Source organism: Helianthus annuus, chromosome 16, assembly GCF_002127325.2.
Source record: "Helianthus annuus cultivar XRQ/B chromosome 16, HanXRQr2.0-SUNRISE, whole genome shotgun sequence".
NCBI lineage: Eukaryota > Viridiplantae > Streptophyta > Magnoliopsida > Asterales > Asteraceae > Helianthus > Helianthus annuus.
Window position 1 is genome coordinate 5,794,590 of NC_035448.2, and position 13,234 is coordinate 5,807,823.

Below are 13,234 nucleotides of genomic sequence, written 5' to 3' on the forward strand. Positions count from 1 at the left end.
CCGAGCTTGGTCACAGAGAGGCCCCCCTCCCTGTGACGAGGCTAACGGTGTGTTTTCTTCCTTGTGATCTTGCAGGTCTCTGTCAAGGTCATCTAAAGTTCTGTTCATACCAGCTCGAACCAACTGGTTTTTGAGTCTTCACCTGGTTTTTTCACTTCATTGACTGCGACTTTTTTTAAAAGCATAGAAAAAAAATAAAGTTATTTGTTCAAATTTTACATCAATTAAATCCTAAAAGGTGTTGGTGTTTATTGTTCGGTTCATGTGTGATGAAACAATGGTTAACCGGGCAGGGTTAACACACTGGTCTCGTCAAGAAGGGTTAATCCCTTCCTCTCGAGGATCGCTGGCTGGATCACCGGTGGTTGATCTCCTGCACAAGGAAACAAGCCGTGACTCGTAACAAGGAGGATGGGGTGGGGGGTTCTCCTTGTTACCACTCTCCGGCGTGAGAATCAGTAGTTTGCTTGGGAAGCAAAGTAAGATAGTAGTAGTAGTGAGAGAGTTGTGAAGAGATACCTCAAACCTGGTTTGGGGTTGGTATTTATAGCCGAGGAGTGAAGGAGGAGGATGATGGATGGACTGACGACGTGCTGCACCTTTGCAGGTGTGTCAGGCTTGTCGGTTGTGGAGGTTACGCCACGTCAGTCCATTGCTTACGTAGCTCTGACAGGTAACTGCCATTGGTGCCACTTGCACTGTGGTGTCAGTCCCACTTGTTGAGTGCGTAGGATGCGGATGCGGTGCAAGCCGCATTGCTGCATGCGGTAACGTCTGAGGTTACCGCGTCTCCTACTTGTGATCAAGAAATACGCGAGATGCGGTGCTGGCCGCATCGTCGTCCGCGGAGACTATTTGCCTGCATCCCTTGTCGTGACGAAAATGCCCATATGGTGCGGTGCCAGCCGCACTGTTATGTTCATCTTCTTCTATGCCTAAGGTAAGGCTTTCTTGTATTGATAGAAGTGTTCACTGGACGCGGTGCGAGGCCGCATCGCTGTGAATACTTCCGTTTTCATACACCAGATGTGATGCTATGTTGCATCACTCTACCGTTCTCATGTTCCATGTAAGTCCTCCTTCGTTACTAGATAGATTGAATTCAACCCTTGTGTCGACGCGTTTCTCGCGTGGGCACAAGTAGGTTGTTAGCTGGTGGGGGTTTTGATAAGGGTAATGGTCACTCGCGGTCGATGTTGTCGCGAGATCTGGGACCATACCCCTTCAAGTCCCCCCAGTCTAGTGTTGCTGCCACATACAAGTTGTGTGTGGGAGGAGTACTGGACTATGGTGTTTGGAAGGTAGTTTGGAGTCTGGAGAAGATCCTAGACCATGTGGATGGTCTTTTCTGTATGTAAATCAAGCTGGAGGTCTGGAAGGGTCATCTGACGCCTCTTCCGTACCGGTGAAGGAATTTCGTCTGATGCGAAATTCTCGGCCGTTTTATGTCACCAGGTGGGTTGCCACCTGTTGTTGTGCCGAAGGTCTCTTGGAGACTTTGTTAGTAATGCTGCACAAACTTCGAACCAACCTCTGAGATGGTGGTTTGAAGGTATGCACAAGCTTTCAACCTCTGAGAGATGGTCTTGTCTTCAAACCACTTGTTGACGTGGTGCATGAAGAAGAAAAGAAACTTTGGATCAATCTCTGAGATCGGGATCAAAAGTAGTTGATGCTTGTAAGTGCTTTGCTCAAGCTCTATGTTCAGCATCTAGCCATGAGATGACGATCCCTTTTTTGTTGGGTTTTCGTGTTCGTCGTCATAGCTCTCTAGTAACCGCACGTCCTTTGCGGTTACCTCGTTGCGTCATTGTTGGCCATGTTTGGTCGAACAATGTAGATTCGTACTATGGGTAAATAAACATGGTCATAGGCAAGGGTATGCCCACCATTGTTTATTCTATGCAGCCCATAGGCGGGCAAACAAAGTCATAAGCAGACTTGTTACCGCTGTTCGGACGCTTGGTGTTCGACAAGGGCTTGTTTAGAGCGTTTATCTGCGTTCGTTTTGGAGCCACTTACCTTCCCGCTCCAATACCGAGTTTGCCTTGTAGTAGCTTCGCTCGGTGATGTGGAGTGAGGTTGGCTCTTCCGTAGCAACCAGTCTGCGGAAGCTATGGTTATGTCCGTAGCTCCTCGTGAGTGTCTGCGGTTTTGCATTACCATATTCGCTCGAAGCGGGTGTGTTGCTCGGATGTAGCTCTTGAAGGTTCAGGAGTCAGGGTTGCTGATGTGCGCGCGCGTACATTCCCTTCCTTCTTTATGTTAAAGAAGGTGTTCATGTACCCTCTGCGGTTGTGAACCGGACAGGAGGGATTTGAAGCTTGAAGAGAATGAAGGCGATGCGGTTACCTGTGTCTGAGATGCGGTTCAGTCCAAAGAACAACGCTGGTTCTGAGCATCTGACACACCTGAACGGGCTCGTGTGTGTCATGTCCGCATATTCCACGTGTGCTCGTGGGTAGTGCGGATAGGTATTATACCCCCTTATAGTATAGAGATATATATTTTTACCTATTTTTAGGGGTATGTTAAAAAACGACATGCGGTATGGGTTATGGTGCGGTATACCAGAGAAACCGCATGCCGCTTATCATTGGATAATGTAGTCGCTTTTTGTTGCATACGTGGCTGATCTCACGTGTGAGTTGGTGGAAGTTGGTGAGATCTTCCTGGCATGTGCTGAAATGAAAGGACTTTTGCACTGCCCGAGGCATTAAATGCACTGTAGCAAAGAGTGTAAATGTCTCTTGTGTCAGGCGCGTGGGCGGCCACGCGCGCGTGATAACCGTCAGCGAAAACGGCGCTTGACACGTGGTGTCGCGCGATTCGTTCTTTTTGAACGTGATGATTCGTTTTCTCCCTCCGCATTAATTGCGATGGGTATATAAGGGGAAACCGTTCGTGGTTTCCCCTCACTTGTTCGAAATTTCAAAAATTTGCCGGTGAGAGAAAACTTGTTCTTTGTCTTCTCCGACGATATTTCTTGAAGTTCCGGTGAGGTTTTTAGTTTTTCCACTCACGTTCTTTTATTTCCTCGATATACCTGATGGCTGAACCATCAAGTCCACACAATGTGGAGGGTGAAAACCCTGAACAACCGGTAGTGGTGGAGGAAGAAGAAGAGGGAGCCGCCGGTGGTGGTTTACCGGCGTTAAAGTGGACCAGGAAGAGCTTTGATCGTCTGCTTCTTGATGTCCAAATGTTCCCTGAATATGGGGCTTGCTACCCATCGGAGGGTGACACTGGTGCCGACGCTCCGGTCGGTTACGTGACCATGTGGGCGGACTTTTTTGGTGACTGCAATCTCCGGTTACCTTTGACCGTTTTTGTTGTCGAGGTTTTGGAGTGGTACAAGGTCCACATTTCTCAAGTGAGTCCGTTTGGTATGATCCGGATTCGAAATTTCGAATTCACCTTTCGTGCTCTTGGTATAGAGCCTACCGTTGGAGATTTCCGACGGTTTTATCAACTGACGATGTCCTTGGGGTTCTTTTCTTTCCGTCAGCGAGAGGGTAGTCCCAAGCTGATGACTCCTCCCAAGGGGTTGACGATGTGGAAAAAGAAGTTCTTCTACATCAAGGCTGCTGCCATTGTTGCAAAGATGACGTTTCGGAACGTGACCGAGACGATCATAGCAGAGACCATTGGGGTCCCTAGTGTGAAGACGGTGGAGTGGTTTCCGCAGTTGCAGACCATTGAGTCTGTGAAGTTGACCAACACCCAGTTGTGGGTGTTGCGCATGATGTTGACAAGGAGGAATAAGAGGTCGAAGCCCGTGGTGCGGGAGAAAAGTGGTGGTACGTACTTTTCATTTGTTTAGCTTTCTTATCCTTGTATGCGTTACTGACTTGTGCGTTTGTTATCAGAGGACGCTCCCGTATGGAGGATGTTTGCCCCGGATTTCCAGGGTCAGGTGGAAAAAGTTGTTTGTGCGGATGGCGAGGAGGAGTTTAATGTTATCATTCGAGATAACTTCCGGGTGCCTACTGAAGCCGCATTAGCAGTTGAGTTGCCGCGGGGCAAAGGTATGTTTAGGAATCCTTTATTCTTGTGATAATAATAATGGTTGCACTAACTCACCTCTTGCATGGTTTTCATGCAGGTGATCTTGGGGCCTTAGGGGACCCTGATGCGAAGGGTGTGCCTAAGAGGCAGACGGTGAAAGGCGTGCGCTTTCGCCAAAAGAAAATATCGGAGGTCCCTGTTGTGCCTCATTTGGTACCGCAGGCGGCAGGTATCTCTCACTCTTCTTTTCGTAGATACTTGGATTATGTGATAGTATCTGACACCCTTGAGGGTTTGGGTACAGCTGCGGGCTCGCAGTCTGGTGCTGGGAAAAGACCAGTAGAAGAGACGGCTGCTGGTGCCGGTGGACCGAAACGTCGGAGGTTGCAGTCTAAGAGGACTGTACCGACATCGAAGAAACCTGCGGTTACTGTTGGTAAGTTTTGTTTAGTTGGTCTCAAGTGTTATGTATAACTTGTTTTGACAGCTATTTGACTTTGTTTTTGCAGAGCCTCAAGATGAAGATTTTTCTATCTTTGATGCTCCGGAGTCACCCCCTCGTGCCACGGGTGCGGGTGCGACTGAGGTACCCTCGACACCTCCTGCCAAGGTGGTGTCTGAGTCTACCGTGCGGAAGGAGGGTACCGCAGAGAATGTTGCGACCCAGATATTTGATACCGTTGACTCGTCCAACAATCTGATCTCTCCCAATGAGGGAGATAATTTGAGTGTGCGGTTTGCTGATACTGGGAAGCAACAGTCTGATGCCGAACCGCAAAAAACTGGTGCTGAAGTGCGGCAGCATGATGCTGAGCCGCGGAGGTCTCCTGCTGGTGAGAAGGGTACCGGTTCGTCTGCCGGTGGTGCGGGTTATGAAGGGCCTCCAATTCAGCCTGGGGAGTCTGAATTGGAGTATTACTACCGCACCTATACCCAGGGTCGAAGTATTGTTTATCACCGACCCCCCTGGACTGTTATGCAGGGGATGATATTTCCAACGACCCTTCGGCATGTAAGGAGATTCTGGGTGGTCTGGGCACCCCCTTCGAAGTTGAACGTGCCCGTGCCGCACCTCGTGAGATGCGTATAAACCAGCTCTCAACAATGTTAATAGGATCTTCCATTGTGGCTAATGCCATTTTGGGAGATTACAAGGTGTTGGGCCGCCGCGAGGAAGAAGCTGCTCGCATGCGGGCTGATGCGGAAAAGTTGGTCGAGGCTGCTCGTGCGGGTGCGGAGCAGCTTGAGAAAGAGAGGGCTGCTTTTGAGAAGCAGAAACAGACCGCGGAGTGGGCTGCCACTACTCAGCTGAAACAGGTTCGTACTCTTGCCAAACTCCTTTCTGATGAACGCAAGAGTTGGAACGAAAAGTTGTCCAATGAGCGTAAGAAGTGGAATGAATCTTGGGCTAAGCAGAATGACACTCTGTTTCGTGCTCGGCAGGAGTTAACGAATGCCAAGGCAGCGAACGTTGCCTTGGGCAAGGAAAAAGCTGCAGCTGAGGCCATTGCAGTTAAAGCGCAGCTGGCGAAGGCCGAGACCCTAAAGGCGCTTGAAGAGGCCAAGGAAGCCGGGGCGCGTGCTGCAAAGGCCCTTGAAGAGGCCGCAGAGAAGGAGAGCCGTTCTTCTATGGCTCTTGAAGAGGCGAATGCGGAGCGCATTCGTTTGGATAAAGTTGTTGCCAGCCTTCAGGTATGTTTCGTTACCTCTGTTGTATATTTCCTTCATTATTTTGAAAATGTTTATCGAGTAAACTGTTTTCTGTTTTTTTTGACAGGCTGAGGTTCAGGCCCGGGAGGTCGCGGTTACAGACCTTACTGCCCGCGTGTCTGTTGCGGAGGAGCGGGCTGATGCCGCTGTTGAGGCCAAGGATGCCTTGGTGTCCTCTTTTGACCAGCTGAAGGCTGACCGTGAGTGGTTGCGAACTCACGGTATCGCGCGTGTAAGTATCCGTTGCCTTTATATTTGCTTGGATTATCATCCGAAACTTATGATCTTTCTATTGCAGATTGTTGAGGCTATCATGGATGCCCCTGAGACCGCAGCTGGCTTGGACTTGGTCAAGCAGCGTGCTCGTGACGCTGGTTTTAAAGCTGGTTACAACCGCTGTATTTCCCATATGAACGTCATGTCTATAGGCGGTGATATCGAAGAGCGATCCGGCTTTCGGGACGTGGATACCGAGTCGCTTCTTAAAGCGGCCGAAGTCTCCTTTTATGATACGTCCCTTGCCTGTGTAGAGGAACTGGACAATTGTTTGGAGGCTGCGGACTATGTTGATCGCCTGCGGATGCTTTATCCGGATGCGGAAGAGGAAGATCCCGCTGGTGGTGCCGGAGGAGATGCGGGAACCAGCGGTACAAAATAGGGTTTAGGTTGGCTAGTGTGCCTCCTGTTTGTTTTCCTCTTGTATAGAATAGGAACTTTATGTAAATTCATTAAGCACCACGTGGGTGCTTGAATTTTTTGAATATAAAGTTTTTTGTTCAGTTTGTACAAGTGTTTTTAATTCTTGCATGTCTGAACGTATGTATGCGTAACTTTACCCATTTGTGAATGGGGTCAAGTATACTCCACACTTTTGTCGTATGAGTACGCGTCAATTCTGTTATTTACCGCGTTAGGGTTTTAGAATTGTGTAAGCTTTGTAAAAGCTTATATATCCGGAACTTTACCCATTTGTGAATGGGGTCAAGTGTACTCCATACCTTTGTCGTATGAGTACGCGTCAATTCCATTGTTTGCCTTTTTGGGCTCAGGAATTGTGTTAAGTGTTAACAAAAAACTTGTTTATCCGGCCGGATAAATATGCCAGTCTTTTTGCCTTCTGCTGGCCTATTACAATATTTGTGTGTGGTTACCACTTTGTATGGGTATCGTGAATGAAGATTTTGTCAATCTGTTTTTGGGATACCGCAAAGTGGAACACGCATTTTGTAATAGTAATAACAAACAATAATGTATAAAATTGCTTATTTATTTATTTGCAAATGGCCTGCGGCCCGATAGGTTACATAGAGAAATGTAAGAACATGGCTTACATATAACAGCGTCGAAGCTGTTGTGCATTCCATGTTCGTGCGATAGGTTCGCCTTCTAGCGTTTGTAATTTGTACGCGCCTTTCCCTAAGACCTCTTTTATGAGGTAGGGTCCTTCCCACTTGGGGGCAAGTTTGCCTGGGCGCTCGGCATTAGATGCCTCATTGTCGCGTAGGACGTAGTCTCCTGGGTTGAAAGTACAAACGCGGACGCGCGTGTTGTAGTACTTTTCAAGTTTGGATTTATATTTGGCCTCGTTGATGGCAGCGTTTTCGCGCCTTTCTTCCAAGAGGTCCAAATCGATCCTGCGTTCCGTGTTGTTGTCTAGTTTTTCAATAGCCAACATTCTAGGAGAGGGGAGACCTACTTCTGCGGGGATCACTGCTTCTGAACCGTAGACTAGGCTGAAGGGTGTTTCCCCATTGCTTGTTTTGGGCTTGTACGGTGAGCCCATAAGATACTTGGGAGTTCATCGACCCAGCCACGCCTGGCCGTTCCCAACCGCGCCTTGATCCCTTCGACTAGGCTTTTATTGATACTCCCAACTTGGCCGTTCCCTTGCGGGTGTGCGACTGATGAGAATATGTGCTCAATATGTAGTTCTTCTAGCCATTTTTGAAATTCGTCGGCAGCGAAGTTGGTGCCGTTATCGGTGACAATGCACATTGGTAATCCGAAACGGCAGATGATGTGTTCCCAAATGAACTTTCTTGTTATCATAGCAGTGGTTGAGGCGAGCGGTTTTGCTTCTACCCATTTTGTGAAGTAATCGACCGCTACTATGATAAATTTGACCGCACCCGGAGCGTCAGGGAAGGGTCCCACAACGTCAATTGTCCATTTCTGAAAGGGCCATGTGGTTGTGACGGGGACTAAGTTGTTATTTGGCCGCAAGGTTTTTGGAGCATGACGTTGACAGTCAATGCATTTGCGCAACTCTTTGACGGCGTCCAGGTGCATGCCGGGCCAGTAATACCCGGCATTCATGATTTTGGCCACTACCATGCGTGGTCCAGCATGTATGCCACATATGCCCTCGTGTATCTCTCGGATGAGGTATGTGGCATCCTGCGGGTTGACGCATCGCAAGAGTGGCCCGAGGTATGACTTTCGGTATAAGATACCGTCTCTCATTTGATAATGGCACGCTTTGTATTGTAGCTTGCGTGCCTCTGATTTGCTTTCGGGAGTCACACCTGATTGTAGATATGCGATAATAGGTGTCATCCATGATGTTGTACCGTATTGAATGACATTGACTTGGCGTAGGGGTACCGAGGGATTTTGCAGAATTTCGATGCGTATCTCCTTTGCCAAGTGTTGGAAGCTGGTAGATGCAAGTTTTGATAGTGCATCTGCGGACTTGTTTTCGCTTCAATTAATATGGCGAATATTGAATGAAGCGAATTTGGATATTAGTTGCAGGGCTTGCTCGAGGTAGAGGATCATGATATCCCCTTTTGCGGCATAGTCGCCGCGTATTTGGCCTGCAACTAACAAAGAGTCGACGTGTGCTTCCAGATGTTGCACGCCGATTTTGACTGCTAAACGTAGCCCCGCTAACAGGGCCTCATATTCTGCCTCGTTGTTTGTGCTTTTGAAATCGAGGCGGATTGCATATGTAAGCTCTTGGCCGTCAGGGCTGACGAGTCGCAGACCTGCACCCGCACCTTCCACGTTGGAGGCACCATCGGTAAATAGTGCCCATGTTTCTGAGGAGGGTGGCGTTGGTGCAGGAGTTTGTGCTTCTTCGCATTCTTGGATGCGATTCACCGGTACTTCGGCGGCGAAATCAGCTAAGATCTGGCCTTTAATCGCGGGGCGCGGTTTATAGTGTATTGTGTGCGCGCCCAGCTCGATTGCCCATTTTGCTAATCTCTCAGAGATGTCTGGTTTGGATAGGATCGGGCCGATCCTGTAATTGGTTAGCACTGTGATGACGTGGTTTACGAAGTAGCGTCGTAACCGTCTTGAAGCGTGCACTAATGCTAGCACCAATTTTTCCATTATTGAGTATCTCGTCTCTGGGTCGTTGAGCATCTTGCTGATGTAATAGATGGGTGTTTGAACCCCCTTTCGCTCCACTATCAATACCGCACCCAACGCGTTATCCGCGGCGGATAGGTATAATATGAGTGGCTCATCCTTGCGTGGTGCGGTTAGGGTTGGGAGTTGTATCAAACACTCCTTCATTTCCCGGAAGGCCTGTTCAGCCTCTGCGGTCCACTGGAATTGTTCTTTCTTTGAACAGCTCCGCAGGGTCTTGATGAACGGATAAGATTTAGCTGCATGGTTGGCTAAGAATCTGTTGAGTGCCGCTAGCCTGCCGGCTAGCCGTTGCATATCCTTCATCGATGAAGGCGATGGCATGCGCTCGATCGCCTGGACTTTCTCCGGGTTTACCTTGAATCCATCTTTAGTCACGATGAACACAAGGAATTTGCCTTCTTCCATTCCAAACGAGCATTTCCCTGGATTGAGCTTTATGTTAACGCTTCGCAGAGTCTGGAATGTTGTTTCAATGTCTGTGAGCATGGTATCCTCTTCCATGCTCATGACGACCAGGTCGTCCATGTAGATTTCGACACTTTTGCTTATTTGCCCGCGGAAAGTGTCGTTCATTAACTTTTGGTAGGTTGAGCCCGCGTTGCGCAACCCAAACGGCATCTTTGTATAACAGTAATTTCCGGTGGGAGTCCGGAATGCCGTTTTGTCTTCATCCTCGATTGCCATTTGTACTTGATGGTACCCTTTGTAGCAATCGAGGAAACACTTCCACCTGAATGGTGCGAGATTATCGACTTTTTCGTCGATTTCTGGAAGCGCGTAACAATCCTTGGGGCAGGCTTTGTTAAGGTCTTTGTAATCGACGCACATGCGCCAGCCCCCGGAAGGTTTCTCTACCATGACTGGGTTGGATAACCAAGTCTGGTATTTGACTTCCCGCAGGATGCCTGCGGAGAGCAGTTCTTCGATCTGCTCTTGCATCGCCTGATTTTTAGCTGACCCAAGGTGGCGTTGGCCTTGGATCACTGGCTTAATACCTGGCAAGGTATTCAAGTGATGTTGCGCAATATCACGTGGGACCCCGGTCATGTCTGCGGGTGTCCACACGAAGATGTCTTGGTTCCTGAAGAGAAGCTGCTTCAGGTGCGCTTTGGTGGTCGGGGATAAGGCGTGACCCAATGTGACCTTTTGTTCTGGGTATCTCGCATTGAGAACCCATTTTTCTGGTTGGTCGTTGGGAGTGGGCCTTGCGACCTTGGTCGGACGTACTTCGTCCGACATCATAACGTCCCTGCGGGCATAGATTATCGCGACCCCCGATTCGGTTGGGAAACCAACCGCAGAGTGGGGGACGGATGTAATCATATTGAAATCTCCTTGGGATTCTCTCCCGAGGAGTACGTCATATCTGGAGGTGTGAGGTAAAACCATGAAGTTTACCTCTTCTGTCCTTGTGCGACTTCCGTTGGAAAGACGCACAGGAAAAGTAATCTGGCCCAGGGGAAAGACAGTTTCCCCCGCGAACCCGGTTAACGGGTAATCTACTGCTTGCAACCGATCTTTGTCCTCCTGGTCGAACTGGTTGAAGCATTGTTCGTAGATTATATCAGATGTACTGCCCGGGTCGATGAATAGACGCTCGGTGCAGTAGTGTGCCAGTTGGCCTGAAATAATGACGGCGCGCCTATCGCGCGGTCCGCCTCGGACTTTTGTAAAGACGACTTGCTCGTTTTTCCAGTCACATTCCATCCTTCTCGCCGATTTGCGCGGCCTGCCTTTGCCTCCGTGGATCATGTGGGTGGAAGTCACGTATGTGACAACTCGAACTTTAGACTTGCTTAGATGTAACGTTATGTGTGCTTATATGACACTTCGAGTTAACGAATGTTATGATGTTACGTACTATGTGAACTTGATTATATAATTATGTGAGTACGTGTGTTAATATGTGCGTTGTGTGATATATGTTTGCATGTTAATCGAGCCAAACCCAAACCGCACATTATAACCGGTCACACAAGCCCTTTGGGCCACACCTTGTTCACGGATCCATTAGGCAGCCGAGTGGGCTCGGCCCACTTTCCACTCGCAAACACTAAACCAAGTTAGGAGGTTTTGTTTTCTCATTGTTGTTACAAAACACAAACACACACAACCCTACTTCTCTCTCTCGTCTCTCTCTCTCTCGGCTTGAGTTGAAGCCCGACGGCAGGAACATCCACAACTCGGATCACCCTCTCCCCTCTCTAATTCGGTTAGTATGTTTTGATTCATGACCATTCGGATAGTTGTTGATGATAATATTCTTGTAACCGGTTAGTATGTTGATTATGCTTGTATGTGTTTGAAATCGGCTCATGTATGTTTATAAGATGATGATTGATTTGATGATAACTGTTTGGGTTTTGTTAATCGGCCACCATGTTTTATACTCGGATTATTGCCTGATATTGGTAGTTTGGATGTTGCAAATTGATAATGTTTGAGTGTGCATGTAACCGGTTGATTTATGTTAAACCCGAATAATTTACTTAGATCCGTATGAATGTTAGGATGGTTATTCTTGAACATGATATGAACAGGTTGAATGTGTTTTGAAACTGATTAATTTATGAGTTTGATCTGATTTCCGAAACTGCCAAACTTGTTTGCTGAATTTACGGAAGTGATTGAGATTGAATTTAGGGAATCAGGAAATCAGTTACACACTGGGTTGCGACTCAGATTGCGAGTCGAGACCTCATGATCCCGACTCGAGACCACACAACGACATCAGCCGAAACCATGGTTGCGAGTTCCGTTGCGACTCGTAACCAGACCATGATGAGCCGAGACCACCTGTTGCGACTCGTAACCAGCTGTTGCGACTCGTAACCAGCTGTTGCGACTCGTAACCCCCTGTTGCGACTCGAGATCGCCGGTTGCGACTCGAGACCAATATGCACGTACATTCGTTTGGGCCAAATGATTGGACTTAGGACTGTTATGTTATTGGACTGCTTATCTGATTGGGCTGCTATGATTACTTGGGCCGGTTAATATTGAGCCTACCTGTTTAAACCGTACGACTTGTATTGCTTGACTGTTAAAGTATTGGGCCATAAGTATATTCGGTTGGACTGCTATATCGTTGGGCCGAGTACTGTTGGGCTTATTAGAACCGTACAAGTATATGTGTTGTGACTGTTACTTGTATTGCTCAACTGTCAAACATTGCCATGATTTACATGTGATAGTAACGTGTTAGCTTATGTGATGCATACGTGTACTACCTTAGTCAAAACCTGACTTGATTAATAACCATGATAGGACGTGGTTGACCATTTACTTGCTACCTGTACTCTTTGTGTATCTGCCGAGCAAACCAAGGTGAGTTCACACAGCCAAGGCATGGGATTCCCGGGTTGGGAATTGGGTTGGAAATGTTGATATTGAAAGAGTTACTCGTACTTACGCATTCACTAGACTATAGACCATCGTCCTCAGAATAGTCAGGACACGTTACGTAAAGCCTACGTAACCCCGTATTTGCCATTTGTCTCCCGGGTCGGGAGGACACGTTACGTAAAGCCTACGTAACCCAATACCTTCTACTGTCTTCCGGGTCGGAAGGACACGCTGCGTAAAGCCTACGTAGCCCCCACGCGTACCACTGTCCTCGGGGAAGGGCACGTCACGTAAAGCCTACGGGACCCAGTACGTATTCCTGTTCTCGGTAAAGAAGAACACATGGTTGGAAGTTAGTCTAGTAAGTACCACTAATGAGAAGCCCTCGTTAGTAAGGATAAACGTGGGAAGCCCCCACCGGTAATATAAACACAAGGTTTGGGAAGCCCCCACCTTTAGTACGTACTAGTATGGGAAGCCCCCACTAGCTAAACTTATGCGCTATGTTATGAACTTACTTTCTGTGAACTCGCTCAACTAGTTTGTTGATTATTTTGCTGCATGCCTTGCAGGACCTTAGGTACTTTATGGAGCTTGCACAGGGAGGAGCAGGTCGTTGTGGGATTTGGATCATGAACGATATCTGAACTTATAACTGTTTTGAGATTACATTACTATGCTTCCGCTACATAAATAATGTTTGGTTTTGAAACATCAATCGTGTCATGATGAACTACATTAATTACTTTTATTATTAAATGCTATGTTTGATATGATTGATGGCTTGATCCTG

General features: G+C 47.9%; 1 protein-coding gene across 1 annotated transcript; it reads left to right on the forward strand.

Moving 5' to 3' along the window:
• Window positions 1-5,938: 5,938 nt before the first annotated feature.
• On the forward strand, window positions 5,939-6,420 carry LOC118488424. Its single transcript, XM_035986000.1, has 2 exons — window positions 5,939-5,950; window positions 6,017-6,420. Exon 2 carries the CDS (start codon window positions 6,032-6,034, stop codon window positions 6,374-6,376), a length of 345 nt encoding a protein of 114 aa, XP_035841893.1. The 5' UTR covers window positions 5,939-5,950; window positions 6,017-6,031; the 3' UTR covers window positions 6,377-6,420.
• The last annotated feature ends 6,814 nt before the right edge of the window (window positions 6,421-13,234 follow it).

Bases quoted from the DNA above. Each gene is read 5' to 3' on its own strand.
- LOC118488424 (XM_035986000.1), top strand. From the start codon at position 6,032: ATGGATGCCCCTGAGACCGCAGCTGGCTTGGACTTGGTCAAGCAGCGT.